At 43.5% G+C, this 14,221-nt stretch overlaps 1 protein-coding gene across 2 annotated transcripts in view; it reads left to right on the top strand.

The window, feature by feature from the left end:
* Positions 1–14,221, top strand: part of LOC134927902 (MARVEL domain-containing protein 3-like) — a 49,938-nt gene that overhangs the window by 17,579 nt on the left and 18,138 nt on the right. For both annotated transcript variants that reach the window (XM_063923000.1, XM_063923001.1), the window contains 2 exons: positions 454–710; positions 1,394–1,569. In XM_063923000.1, coding sequence (XP_063779070.1) covers positions 544–710; positions 1,394–1,569 — 343 coding nt within the window. In that variant the 5' untranslated portion in view covers positions 454–543. The remainder of the gene's footprint in view (positions 1–453; positions 711–1,393; positions 1,570–14,221) is intronic.

Raw genomic sequence — 14,221 nt, 5'->3', positions numbered from 1 at the left:
TAGGCTAACTCCACCTTCTTCAGTGTCACAGTTGGTCACTATACTTAAAGCCGAATGGCAAAACATACCGCCTGCTGTTGTCCAGGAACTTGAGGACAGTTTGCCAAGAAGGGTGTCTGCAGTTATCCCTGCACGTGGTGGACCTGCAAAGTACTGATGTCAATAAAATCTAATTGATCTATTTGCTGTCAGTGTCCAATCACTTTTGTTTACATAGTATAGTCGCTTGATCTGAACAGCATTAACTAGGCATACTATAAAAAAAAAATGTATGTAACACATAAATTGTCTATGTCTTTAAAAGTTATGTTTACCCTGTTTATTAAACTGTAACTAAGTTAATGGCATAGTTTAAAAAAATAAGTCCGTCTTACAAGCATCACATGGTGGGAATTGTATCCATACATACGGTATTAATATGTCATATTCTTGCTAATTGTTGTTGGTCTGCAGATGTATCTCATGAGACATGTCATTCTCAACTCAGCACTGAGAGAATTGTGACTGCTGTTTCTGCGAGCCTTTTGTTTCCCATGAAGTACAATGTCACGCTCTGAGAGAAGTGTAATCAGTGACCGGATCCCACCTTCCCAGAGATCATACAATGACAGGCCAAGAAGAGAGAGAGACAATCACAGGGGATCCTCAAATGGAACTCAAGGAGGTTACCAACCTGACAGAGAAAGGAAAGAGAGAAGATCTAATGACAGGTACTGGATGGGGTCTTTATAATGGTGTAGTGTACAGACTTCATGTAACAGATATGTATGAAATGTAAACAAGTATAAATACATTTTCTGGATTCTAATCAGATAAATTCAGAGGCTTAGTAAATATCAAGAAGTATTTTAGGAAGTAAGAATGCAGGTTGTTTTTTTAAATAAAGAAGTTACCTGATGCTATCCGATACATACCTGCAATCCAAACACAAACAGTTGCTACAATAAACAATAATGTGAATGGCATTAGTCCATGTTATGTGCAGTCTTGAAGGAAAGTCGATCTAGGACATTGAGATGCAGCAATAAATGTTGTAAGGTTCCAAATTATGTTCAGAAGTGAATTGGATTACATATATCATGCTGTATAAATTGTGGTTTATGGTAACACTGTCATTAAGTAACGTTATAGACAATTCAGTATCACTGGTTCATACAGCTGCAAACCGGGAAAGTAAGGTCGATGTTTTTTATATTTTAATTTTTTTTCATATGTATTAAATTGATGTGATTCATACAGTAGCTATTGGACAAAAATATCTGCTTTGCATTTCTCTTTAATTCAGACTAGCAGCACCTCTGTCACCCCAATAACACATTGTTACTGTCCTTTCTTTCTGCAATGAGATACTGTTAACAATATATAACTGTGCCATGCTGTTTCTTCTCTTCAGGTTGTCTGTGCAGGGGCCAGTACGGGGTCAGTATTCCCGACCTCCCACAGTTGCCTCAGGTCATAACCCAAGACACAGTAAAGCATCTTTTTCACAACATGGTCCTCTCACACACAGGACTCTCACAGAGAAGCAAACTTTCTCAGAAAAGTGCTCCGATCTCTGTTCAATAAGAGGTAATTTCTTATTCTTACACTTGTAATTATTAGAATCTAACAATGACTGAACTTTTGTATATATTATTGTTCTTATTTTAGACAGTCGGAGAAGTATAAAGAGAATTGGGCAATGCATTTGACACTGACTTTAACACTTATGGTGGTCAACCTGGTTACTAGTATTGCTGCCCCATAGTGGACTGGCCGTGGGTACATTCCAGTCCACTGCCTGTGTAAAGTGTGTATGTTCTTTGCATGTTTACATTTTTCTCTGAGAACTCTGATTTTATTCCCCCCCCCCTCCCCCATCCCCCCCCCCCCCTACAATCCAAAACATGCCGACAGGTCAAGGGAACCTTAACCTTACCGAGAAAGGGAACCCTAGTGTGTGTGTGTGAGTGTATGCATGTGTGTGTGATATGGTGTCCCAGTGGCAATCTCCTAGAAGTTGAGACCAGAAACTTGGACCATGGGTTTTCCTTGGTGCATCAGTCACTGTGGTCTGTCCAGCAGTCTATGTAACCTTGGAGGGACCTGAGAACCAGTTATTCGAGTGCCTGAGATCCTCTCTACTACTTTAGCCCCAGTTTACTGGGGTATATTCAATTGCTGTTGGGTCCTTTCCGACGGAAAGGACCCGGCAGCTCTCTATTCAAAGCTGAGCCAAACCCAACAGATTTGGCCCGTTCCGGACAGTGTCAATCTGACTTTTTTAAAAGTCGGATTGACACTGTCGAAAACTGGGCTGAAACCTGTCGGGTTTGGCTCCGCTTCCGACAATACACGCGGCTCGACGGCTGAAGCTGCTGATCCACGTGCATTACGACAGTCTTATGACAAGTTGGAATTCGGAAAAAATGAGGCTGTATTGAATAGGTCGGAACCCCTTCCGACCTGTGCCAGTCGGAAACTGACGTCTTTCCGACAAGACGGCAGTTTCCGACTCTAATTGAATATACCCCATAATCTCATTAAGGGGCATATTTATCAAGTATAGGGTTTTCAACCCGATAATTTATCATTTTTACAGCTGCTATTTGTGGCAAAAAGAAATTATGGGGTCTATGTACTAAGCATTCGAGAGAGATAAAGTGGATGGAGATAAAGTACCAGCCAGTCAGCTCCTAAGTGCCATTTCTAAACACAGCCTGTAACATGGCATTTAGGAGCTGACTGACTGGTACTTTATCTCTCTCCAAGGCTTAGTACATAGACCTCTATGTACCACCTGAATGTATTAAAATACCTTCTTCTTGCAATTTTGGTGATATAAAATCCATTAGGCTATAGATTTTTGTGAAATATGTTTCTCTCCATGGGCCAGATTTACTAATGCCCTGAGTTATCAAGCCTTGGAGAGTGATAAATTGCACGGTGATAAAGTACCAACCAATCAGCTTCTGTCACTATTCAAACATACCCTGTGACATAGCAGTTAGGAGCGGATTGGCTGGTACCTTATCACTTTCCACTTTATCACTTTTCAAGGTTTAGTACAAGTACATCTGGTCCAATGAGAGAGATTGATCAAAGCTTGGAGAGAGATAAAGTACCAACCATTCAGCTCCTAATTGTTATTTTAAAACTCAGCCTGTAACATGGCAGTTAGGAGCTAATTGGTTAGTACTTCATGGAGGAAATGTACTAAGCCTTGGAGAGTGATAAAGTACTAGCCAATCAGCTTGCAACTGTGTCACAGGCTGAGTTTGAAAAATGACAGGAGCTCGTGGATACTTTGGGGTATATGCAATTGCGGTCGAATTCCGGCTGGAATTCGACAGTTTTTAAATTCAACACAATTCGAAAGTCACATACCCTCCCGCCGGGACACGAATTCGACATAGTCAATAAAAAATGGATTTGACAGTCCCGCTTCATCCCTGGAAGCCCGAGGAAAATACTAACAGGGCTGGAAAATACTTTCAAACCTGAAAACTGGGTTTTTACTGCATTTTCCTGTTAGTACATCCAGCCTATGGAGTGTTTGAAAAGTGACATGAGCTGATTGGCTGGTATTTTATCTCTCTCTACTTTATTACTCTCTAAGGCTTAGTACATCTGTCCCATCATATCTCTCCACTTTCTTTCTCTAAGCTTCTCCCATACGTGAAATGGGTGTTTCTCTGTGTAAAGTGGGTGGTTACTAGTGATGAACGGGTTCGGTTCCTCGGAAACCGAACCCCCCCGAACTTCACCCATTTTACACGGGTCCGAGGCATACTTGGATTCTCCCGTATGGCTCGGTTAATCCGAGCGCGCCCGAACGTCATCATCCCGCTGATCGGATTCTCGCGAGATTCGGATTCTATATAAGGAGCCGCGCGTCGCCGCCATTTTCACTCGTGCATTGGAAATGTTAGGGAGAGGACGTGGCTGGTGTCCTCTCCGTTTGTGCTTATTGCTCAATTGTGGGGACTGGGGAGCAGCTGTATTATATAGGAGGAGTACAGTGCAGAGTTTTGCTGACCAGTGACCACCAGTATACGTTGTCTGCCTGAAAAACGCTCCATATCTGTGCTCAGTGTGCTGCATATATCTGTGCTCACACTGCTTTATTGTGGGTACTGGGGAACACCAGTATATTATATAGGAGGAGTACAGTGCAGAGTTTTGCTGACAGTGACCACCAGTATATATAGCAGTACGGTACGGAAGGCCACTGCTCTACCTACCTCTGTGTCGTCAGGTATACTATCCATCTAGATTCTATACCTGTGGTGCATTTTAGTTTTGCAGTTTGCTGACAGTGACCACCAGTATATATAGCAGTACGGTACGGAAGGCCACTGCTCTACCTACCTCTGTGTCGTCAGGTATACTATCCATCTAGATTCTATACCTGTGGTGCATTTTAGTTTTGCAGTTTGCTGACAGTGATCACCAGTATATATAGCAGTACGGTACGGAAGGCCACTGCTCTACCTACCTCTGTGTCGTCAAGTATACTATCCATCTAGATTCTATACCTGTGGTGCATTTTAGTTTTGCAGTTTGCTGACAGTGACCACCAGTATATATAGCAGTACGGTACGGAAGGCCACTGCTCTACTTACCTCTGTGTCGTCAAGTATACTATCCATCCATACCTGTGGTGCATTTCAGTTGTGCGCAGTATATATAGTAGTAGGCCATTGCTATTGATACTGGCATATAATTCCACACATTAAAAAATAGAGAACAAAAATGTGGAGGTTAAAATAGGGAAAGATCAAGATCCACTTCCACCTCGTGCTGAAGCTGCTGCCACTAGTCATGGCCGAGATGATGAAATGCCATCAACGTCGTCTGCCAAGGCCGATGCCCAATGTCATAGTAGAGAGCATGTAAAATCCAAAAAACAAAAGTTCAGTAAAATGACCCAAATATCAAAATTGAAAGCGTCTGATGAGAAGCGTAAACTTGCCAATATGCCATTTACGACACGGAGTGGCAAGGAACGGCTGAGGCCCTGGCCTATGTTCATGGCTAGTGGTTCAGCTTCACATGAGGATGTAAGCACTCATCCTCTCGCTAGAAAACTGCAGTGCCACTCCTAGATGGGCCAGGTGTTTGTGTCGGCCACTTGGGTCGCTTACCTTAGTCACACAGCTACCTCATTACGCCTCTTTTTTTTTCTCTGCATCATGTGCTGTTTGGGGACTATTTTTTGGAAGTGCCATCCTGTCTGACACTGCAGTGCCACTCCTAGATGGGCCAGGTGTTTGTGTCGGCCACTTGTGTCGCTTAGCTTAGCCATCCAGCGACCTCGGTGCAAATTTTAGGACTAAAAATAATATTGTGAGGTGTGACGTGTTCAGAATAGACTGAAAATGAGTGTAAATTATGGTTATTGAGGTTAATAATACTATGAACTCAAAATGACCCACAAATTCTATGATTTAAGCTGTTTTTGAGGGGGTTTTTTTTATAAAAAAACACCCGAATCCAAAACACACCCGAATCCGACAAAAAATTTTCAGGGAGGTTTTGGCAAAACGCGTCCGAATCCAAAACACGGCCGCGGAACCGAATCCAAAACCAAAACACAAAACCCGACATATTTCCGGTTCACATCTCTAGTGGTTACTGGGCAGGATTGTGGGAGTGTTGTGAGTGTGTAGACCAGTGTTTCCCAACCGCGGTCCTCAAGGCACACTAACAGTCCAGGTTTTAGTGATATCCACGCTTGAGCACAGGTGACTTAATTAGCACCTCAGTTATTTTGATTTAACCATCTGTGCTGCAGCCTGGATATCGCTAAAACCTGCACTGTTGGTGTGCCTTGAGGACTGCGGTTGGGAATGCCTGGTGTAGACAGTGTGAGTTGTGTTCTACTTTCAATCGTGCGTATGCTGATGGGACGTCTTTTTCAGAAGGATCTCTTGCACCCAGCATAGGACAGGTGTAAATGCCAACTCTAGAGGAGATGGTTGTGATTTTGGACGGACAGTGGGCAATGCAATGCGTACACATGAAGACGTGTGTGTGTGTGTATAGTCACATTAGCATTCCATTAAAGGCTACATGTATTCCCATTAGAGATGAGCGGTTCTGATTCCGTGGAATCGGAACAGATCCGAATATGCCCGGCTCGAAAGTTCGCAAGCCCGGCCCGCAAATGTCACGACACGCTCGGGAGCACGCAATAGGCCAAACGTCATCATCCCGCGTCGGATTTCTAGCGAGACTTCGAGTCTATAAAGGCTCGACGTCACACAGCTCTGTGCCATTTTCCTGCACACTTCCACGCTGCGAGGAGCTCTGCTGTGGGGTGCTGTCAGTCTGTCCATTTCAGGGCAGGCTGTCAGAGTCTCTGTTGTCACTGGCTATCACGGTCTGTCGGGGTCAATCAGGGCTGTGTCAGAAGTGGAACGTCCATCTCAGTGGCCATCAGGGTCTGCCAGGGTCAATCAGGGCTGTGTCAGTGCGTCCCCCTCCAAAAAATAAAACAAAATCTTTTTTTTTTTGCTCTTTATATTGTTTGTTGTGTGCTAAATAAATGCACACTAGTACACCATAGTTACTTGTATTTAGTACCGTGTGTTAAAGCGGTCTGACTCAATGCAGTGTGGCACAATCTGCTTCCTCCCCAAAAATAAAACAAATAAAAATAATTTGTTTGCTCGTCTTTACATTGTTTGTTGTGTGCACTGCACCCCTGATTTGTGAATTGTGATCTGTGAATTCAAAAATGGATAACAATCCGTTTACAGAACCAAATACTAGCGCTCCAGCTGCTTCTACCAGTCATGATGCCGATTTAATGTCATCTAGTACTAAAGCTGATGCTCAAGGGCATAGACAGTTTATACAACTGGTAAAGAAAAAAAGACCTCAAGCAGTAAGAAAAAGAAAGTTTGGTTCATGCAGAAAAACTTAAAATTGCCAACATGCCATTCACATCACACAGTGGCAAGGAAAGACTCAGGGCTTGGCCTATATTTATGACTGATGATTCTGCAACTGTTAGTGAGGCATCTTCCGCCTCTCGACAATAAAAGACCATGTCACTCAAACTTTAGAGGTGTAAAAAAACCTGAAAACCACTAAGGCAGCAAAACCAATTGTGCAAACTTCAGAAACAGAAATTTCAAAAATCCCTGAGGAGAGTCCAATTGCATCCCCAAATCCTATGTGTGAGCCTAAACTCTCAGAGAAGCTGCCTTCCACCGTTACTGCTCCCTCTGTATGTGTGGAGATGAGCAGCATAAGTATTGCTGGTGACCTAGCTGTTGAAGATGCCACCATGGAGATACAAGAGGATGAGGGGGTTATTTGTGTAGCAGATGATGGCACTAATGAGGATCTTGAGGATGTTGTGTGTATAAGTCAAGCACAAGTGGAAGCATCAGTTGGCCATGATAAGACGGCCATTGTCATGCCTGGGCATCGGACCAACAAATCTACCTCCTATGTTTGGAATTATTTTCACCCAAATCCTGACATTTGCCAAGCCATCTGTAGCCTTTGTGGAAACAAAATAAGTAGAGGTAGGGACGTTAAGCATTTAGGAACCTCCACCCTATTATGTAATCTGCAGCGAGCTCATGGCAGGTGTAGGGTGTCAGAAACTGGTACTAAGAAAATAACAACAAGCTGTCCAGCAGTAAATGTCTCCATTCTCTCTACTAGAACCCAGCACCTGCGATCTCCACCACCACCTTCATCCTCAACCTCAGTATCCTCGGTTTTGACCAGAGATGATCGTGAAACCAGTTTAATACTAGGTGAATCCTCCCCTTTCCAGGATTTCGCAGAAGAATCCTTAAGCGCAAGGCCTGCTGCTGCTGGTTCTGCTGCTGGGGGTAGTTCCTCATCCCAGAAGTGGACCAAGAAAACTGCTAGTACTAGTAGTATTTCCCAAAAACAACTGACTGTTCAGCAATGCTTGACAAGGAGAAACAAGTATGTCGGTTTTCACCCAGTCGCACAGCGTATCACTGACGCCATGACTGCTTGGATAGTAACAGATCTGCGTCCAATATCTGCCATCAATTCTGTGGGCTTTACTCAGTTAATGAAGGCCGCGTGTCCACGGTACCAAATTCCATCTCTGTTCCATTTCACCAGAAAGGTCATTCCTCGGCTGTACCAGGACGTTAAGAAAAAAAACTAATTCACGGCCTACAAAATGCCATTGTAGCCAATGTCCACCTAACCACAGATATGTGGACAAGGGTTCCGGTATAAAAGATAGTGTCTAGTTAGACAGTCAATAGATAGACACCATATGTTAGACAGACATTAAGTCGACATGTTCAAAAGGTCGACATGATCAAAAGGTTGACATGAAAAAGGTAGACACCATGTTTTTTGCATTTTTGTGCTTTGTGTGGATAGTTTTGTCATCTGGGACCCCCAATTGAAGAAAGGCATACCCTCGCGGGGCTCGCTTTGCTCGCCACGCTTCGGGCACAGTGGCTCGCTACGCTCGCCACAAGGTTTATAACCAACCATCCTGCCGACATGGATAAAGTATGAAATAGTCCAGAAACATGTTACATTAAAAAAAAAAAACATTTGTCTATCTTTTTTATGTTGACCCTTTGACCCTGTTGACCTGTTGACCTTTTGACCCTGTCGACCTAATGTCTGTCTAACATATGGTGTCTATCTATTGACTGTCTAGACACTGTCTATCTATCAAACGGATACCGTGGACAAGCGGGAGTGGCAAACTAAAGATTATATGAGTGTGACAGCCCATTGGGTGGTTGAATCACCTTTAGCAGCAGCAGTACTATCTAGCAAACATCGCCAGCTCATTCAAAGGCAGGCTACTCTGTGTATCACCGGCTTTACTAAGAGGCATACCACTGACAACCTCTTAGAAAAACTACAGTGCCTTGCTAAAGTATTCACCCCCTTTGCATTTTTCATGTTTTGTTGCCTCACAACCTGGAATTAAAATAGGTTGTTTGAGGGTTTGCATCACTTCATTCACAGAACATGACTGTGAAGATGTTTTTTTTTATTTTAATTGTGAAGCAAACAACAAATAGGATAAAATAACAGAAAACTTCAGCGTGCATAACTATTCACCCCCCTAAAGTCAGTACTTTGTAGAGCTACCTTTTGTGACAATTACAGCTGCAAGTCGCTTTTGAATAAGTCTCTATGAGCTTGCCACATCTTGCCACTGGGATTTTTGCCCATTGCTCAAGGCAAAACTGCTCCAGCTTCTTCATGTTGGATGGTTTCTGCTTGTGAACAGCAATCTTCAAGTCTGACCACAGATTCTCAATTGGATTGAGATCTTGGCTTTGACTAGGCCATTCCAACACATTTAAATGTTTCCCCGTAAACCACTCAAGTGTTGCTTTAGCAGTATGCTTCGGGTCATTGTCCTGCTGAAAGGTGAGCCTCTGTCTCAGCCTCAAATCATAGGCAGACTGAAACAGGTTATGCTCAAGAATACCCCTGTATTTAGCACCATCCATCTTTCCCTTGACTCGAAACAGTTTCCCAGTCCCTGCTGCTGAAAAACATCCCCACAGCATGATGCTGCCACCACCATGTTTCACTGTGGGGATGGTGTTCTTGGGGTGATGTGATGTGTTGGGTTTGCGCCAGACATAGCGTTTTCCTTGGTGGCCATAAAGTTCAATTTTAGTCTCATCTGACCAGAGCACCTTCCTCCATACATTTGGGGAGTCGTCCACATGTCTTTTAGCAAACTCAAAACGTGCTTTCTTATTTTTAACACAAAGTAATGGTTTTTTTCTGGCCACTCTTCCATAAAGCCCAGCTCTATGGAGTGTACGGCTTATTGTGGTCACATGCGCAGATACACCAGTCTCTGTTGTGGAACTCTGCAGCTCCTTCAGGGTTACCTTTTGGTCTCTGTGCTGCCTCTCTGATTAATGCCCTCCTTGCCCGGTCTGTGAGTTTTAGTGGCCGGCACTCCCTTGGCAGGTTTGTTGTAGTACCATGTTCTTTCCATTTGAAGATGATGGATTTGATGGTGCTCCTGGTGATCATCAGAGATTTGGATATTTTTTTTATAACCCAACCCTGACTTGTACTTCTCAGCAACTTTGTCCCTGTGAATTGTGTACAGTGTGCTGCGCTGTTATGGTTAAGCAGTTCATAAAAGGGGGATTAATAGGTTAATATTACCAATTGCGCTCAATATAAGCAATTTACTTTGTCCCTTGGTCTTCATGGTGTGATGCTTCTTGCTTAGTGGTGTTGCAGCCTCTGAGGCCTTTCAGAAAAGGTGTGTTTATACTGACAGATCATGTGACACTTAGATTGCACACAGGTGGACTTCATTTCACTAGTTATGTGACTTCTGAAGGTAATTGGTCACACCAGAACTTTGAAGGGGCTTTATAGCAAAGGGGGTGAATACCTATGCACATGCCAATTTTCACATTTTTATTTATAACAATTTATTTTTTATATAAATTTCTCATTTCACTTCACCAACTTAGACTATTTTGTGCAGATCCATCAAAAAATTCAGATTAAAAAAAGACATTAAAATTACAGGTTGTAATGTAACAAAATAGGTAAAAAGCCATGGGGGGTGAATACTTTAGCAAGGCACTGTAAGAAATGTGATAGCGACATGGCTTAACCCACTTGGACTCTCCTCAGGATTTGTAATTTTGGATAATGCCAATAATATCGTGAAAGCATTACAGCTAGGTGAATTCCAACACATTCCCTGTTTGACTTACACTATAAACCTGGTGGTTCAGCGTTTTTAAAAAAATGACAGGGGCATGCAAGAGATGCTGTGGGAATTTTCGACATTCCACAACAGCATGCAGGAGATTGCAGCAACTGCAAGAAGAGTTGAATCTGCCCTTCCATCAACTGAAGCAAGAAGTGGTGACAAGGTGCAACTCCACCCTGCATATGCTTCAGTGGATGGAGGAGCAACAGAAAGCCATTCATAGCTATACAACAAGCCAAGACTTTGGGAGAGGAGGGGGTGGTGTGTACCTCAGCCCAGCACACTGGGCATTACTTTCTGTCTTGTGCAAGGTGCTCAAACCCTTCAAAGTAGCCACTTGTGAAGTCAGTTCCGACACAGCTAGCTTCAGCCAGGTGATTCCCCTAATTAAGCTTTTGGAAAAACAACTGGCGAAATTGAAGGAGGAGATAAAACAAGGTGAATCCGCAAAATATGCAGGACTTGTAGATCAAGCCCTTTTATTTTTACTAAGCGAGGATACAAGGGTTGATGATATTTTGAATTCGGATCACTACATTTTGGCAACCGTGCTTGATCCTAGGTTCAAGTCGCATGTGCTGTCTTTCTTTCCAAATCACACAGATCTTAGGAGATGTAAAGAGCTCCTGGTGAGCAAGTTGGCAGCTGAAGTGATGCCTCCTCCTTCAATTTCTTCCAAAGCAGCCAGGAATAAACTACATTTTCCCAAAAGACATAGTGGGGATGCAGAGCAGTCCAAAGACCATTTTGACATCTGGTCGGGTCTAGATGAATTTCCCAGTAGGGACACCTCTACCGTAACTCCATCTGATACAGTCACCATCCAAAGAATGGTGGAGGATTACTTTCACGAGACCATAAAGGTAGGCATGTCGCAGAGTCCCTTGGCATACTGGAAGGAAGAAAAGTCAATATGGAGGCCCTTGTACACAAACTGGCTTTGTATTACTTAAGCTGCCCACCCTCCAGTGTGTACTCGGAGAGCGTTTTCAGCACTGCTGGGAACCTTGTGAGTGAACTGCGTAGGAGGCTACTTCCTCAAAATGTGGAAAAGATGATGTTCATCAAAAATTAACTGGAAATTTCACTCGGAAGACCTTTCCCAGCAATTACATTGAAATAAAGAGTTATCTGTAATGGGGGATTCCAGCGGGGAGGAATTAATATTGTATGATGATGAGGAGGATGTACACACTGATGAGGATGGCAGTGGCGATCACATCTTCTAGACACTGTAGAGCTGTTGCTTTAAGACAATTGGTAGCTTGTCTTTTGGGGGCCCAAACAAACCAATCTTTTCAGCCACAAGTGTAGCAGTCCTTGTCCCTGAAATGATGGGTTTGTTAAAGTGTGCATGTCCTGTTTAATATCCAACATAAGAATGGGTGGGAGGGCCCAAGGACAATTCCATCTTGCACCACCGTTCATTTATCCCAATGCTGTGTGGCAGTGTTTCAAATCTGTTTGTGCTGCTGCTCTGTCGCTTAGTAGTAAGTAACCAGCCAGCTGGCTGCAGACTTTGACCTAAAGGTGGTCAAAATTGTCTGTAAATGACTGGAAATTAATGTTATTGAGGTTAATAATACTCTAGGGCCAAAAAAAGGCAAAAAATTATGTGATTTTGGCGTTTTTTGTCAATTTTGGAAAAAAAATCCAAATCCCATCACGGCTGTTTGGCAAATCCAAATCTTCGGGGTCGGCGCACATCTCTAATTCTCATACTTGTATTTATAAATTAACCTTATGGTGGTTATCTATGATGTGATTAAACACAGCGGTGGAAGTACCAGAGACAATGGAGTTGGTTGCCGCCAGTTTGGATTACCTGCTGTATGGGGGCCCCCATACAGCTGTCTGTTGGGAGGGAGTATGCGGTGGATCACCTGCTGAGAATGAAGCACAAAGAGTGATCGGTGCCTCCAGACAGGTGTCACTGCTCCCGCTACATCCATACCATGCTGCCAGTATAGTGGCACCAATCTCTCTTGTGCTTTGTGTGGGGACATCAGAGTAAAGTGCGGAGGAGGGTAGGGGTGTGTGGTATCAGTGTGCGGGTGCTGTGTATGTGTTTAAGGGGAGGGCAGCTATGTGAGAGGGGAGAGAACAGACTTTGGAGAGGTGTGTGTGTGTGTGTGTGTGTGTGTGTGTGTGTGTGTGTGTGTGTGTGTGTGTGTGTGAATATGTGTTAGGGGGTGGGAATCAGTGTGTGTTTGAGAGGAGGGAGCTGATTGAGGGGGGCTGTATGTGGGGGTAGTCTGTATTAGGAAGGTACAGATATGTGAAAGGAAACTTGATGTGGGGAGCTGTGTGAGGGGGAGCTGTGCTGGGGGGATCAGAGTGTGTGGGGAGAGCTATATTGGAAGGGAGGAACTGTGTGGGGAGCCCTGAGTGAGTGGAGAGCTGTGTGAGGCGGGAAAGCTATATTAGGGGGTAGAGCTGTGTAAAGGGGGGGATGTGTGGGAGGATCTCAGTGAGGAGGGGATAGCTATATTTTGGGGATCTGGGTGAATGGGGAGTCTGTGTGAGGAGGAGATAGCGTTATTATGGGGGGGATCTGTGTGTGTGGGTGGGGAGAGCTGTATGTATATATATTTATATATACATTAATATGGGGCCCTGAGGCGGAGTATATACTAGGGTCCTGTGATGTCTTTAATCGGCTCTATACAGTCTCCATAATATTCTCTCTGCTATATCAAGGTCTGCCGAGGGCACCACCAGGGAAGTCCACCGTATGCACATCTCGGCAACACAAGACTGGGTGGGGTGGTACCAAGCTCTCTGGGCAATGAACTTACTGATTAAATACAATGAAACATTAAGAAGGCAGTGTATACATTGGGTGTGGTTCATTGGTTCGACATGCATGGGTCGACATGGTCATTAGGTCGACATGTACAAGGGTGACATGGAAAAAGGTTGACATGAGGGTTTTTTTTTACTGTTTTTGGTGTCGTTTTCTTCGAAAAGTGATGGGAAACCCCAATTAGTGCACCGCGTCCCCTCGACATGCTTCGGGCAAGGTTCCTCGCTCCGCTACCGCTGCACTTGGCACAGGTTACCGTTCCCAATTGTAGTCTAGTCCACGTGGATCGTTAAGTATGAAAAATGGGATTTTTTTTTTATTTTAAACTCATGTCGACCTTTTTGCATGTCGACCTAATGACCGCCATCTGTATACATTTACATCTGTAATATAGCATTAGTTAAATTAGTTAAATTACATTATTTACAAGTCCTAAAAATGATCTCGGAATGTAAAAATAAAATCTACATTTGCAAATAATAAAGGTTTTAAATTATACAACTGATTTGTTCTGTATAAAACTATTGTTCTGCGTCAGTGAAGCGGACTGTGTGAAATCATATTTAGGGACTCCAGGGTGATATTCCTGGAAACCGCATAGCAGCCCAGAACCCTGTGTAAGATATCACACATGTAAAAAGCCTTCAGTTTAGTTTCCTCATAATTAAAAACAGAAGTGCAGTTAATGATATAAATACAAT

The sequence above is a fragment of the Pseudophryne corroboree genome, chromosome 5 (genome assembly GCF_028390025.1).
Source record: "Pseudophryne corroboree isolate aPseCor3 chromosome 5, aPseCor3.hap2, whole genome shotgun sequence".
NCBI lineage: Eukaryota > Metazoa > Chordata > Amphibia > Anura > Myobatrachidae > Pseudophryne > Pseudophryne corroboree.
This window is presented reverse-complemented; position numbering and strand designations above follow the sequence as displayed.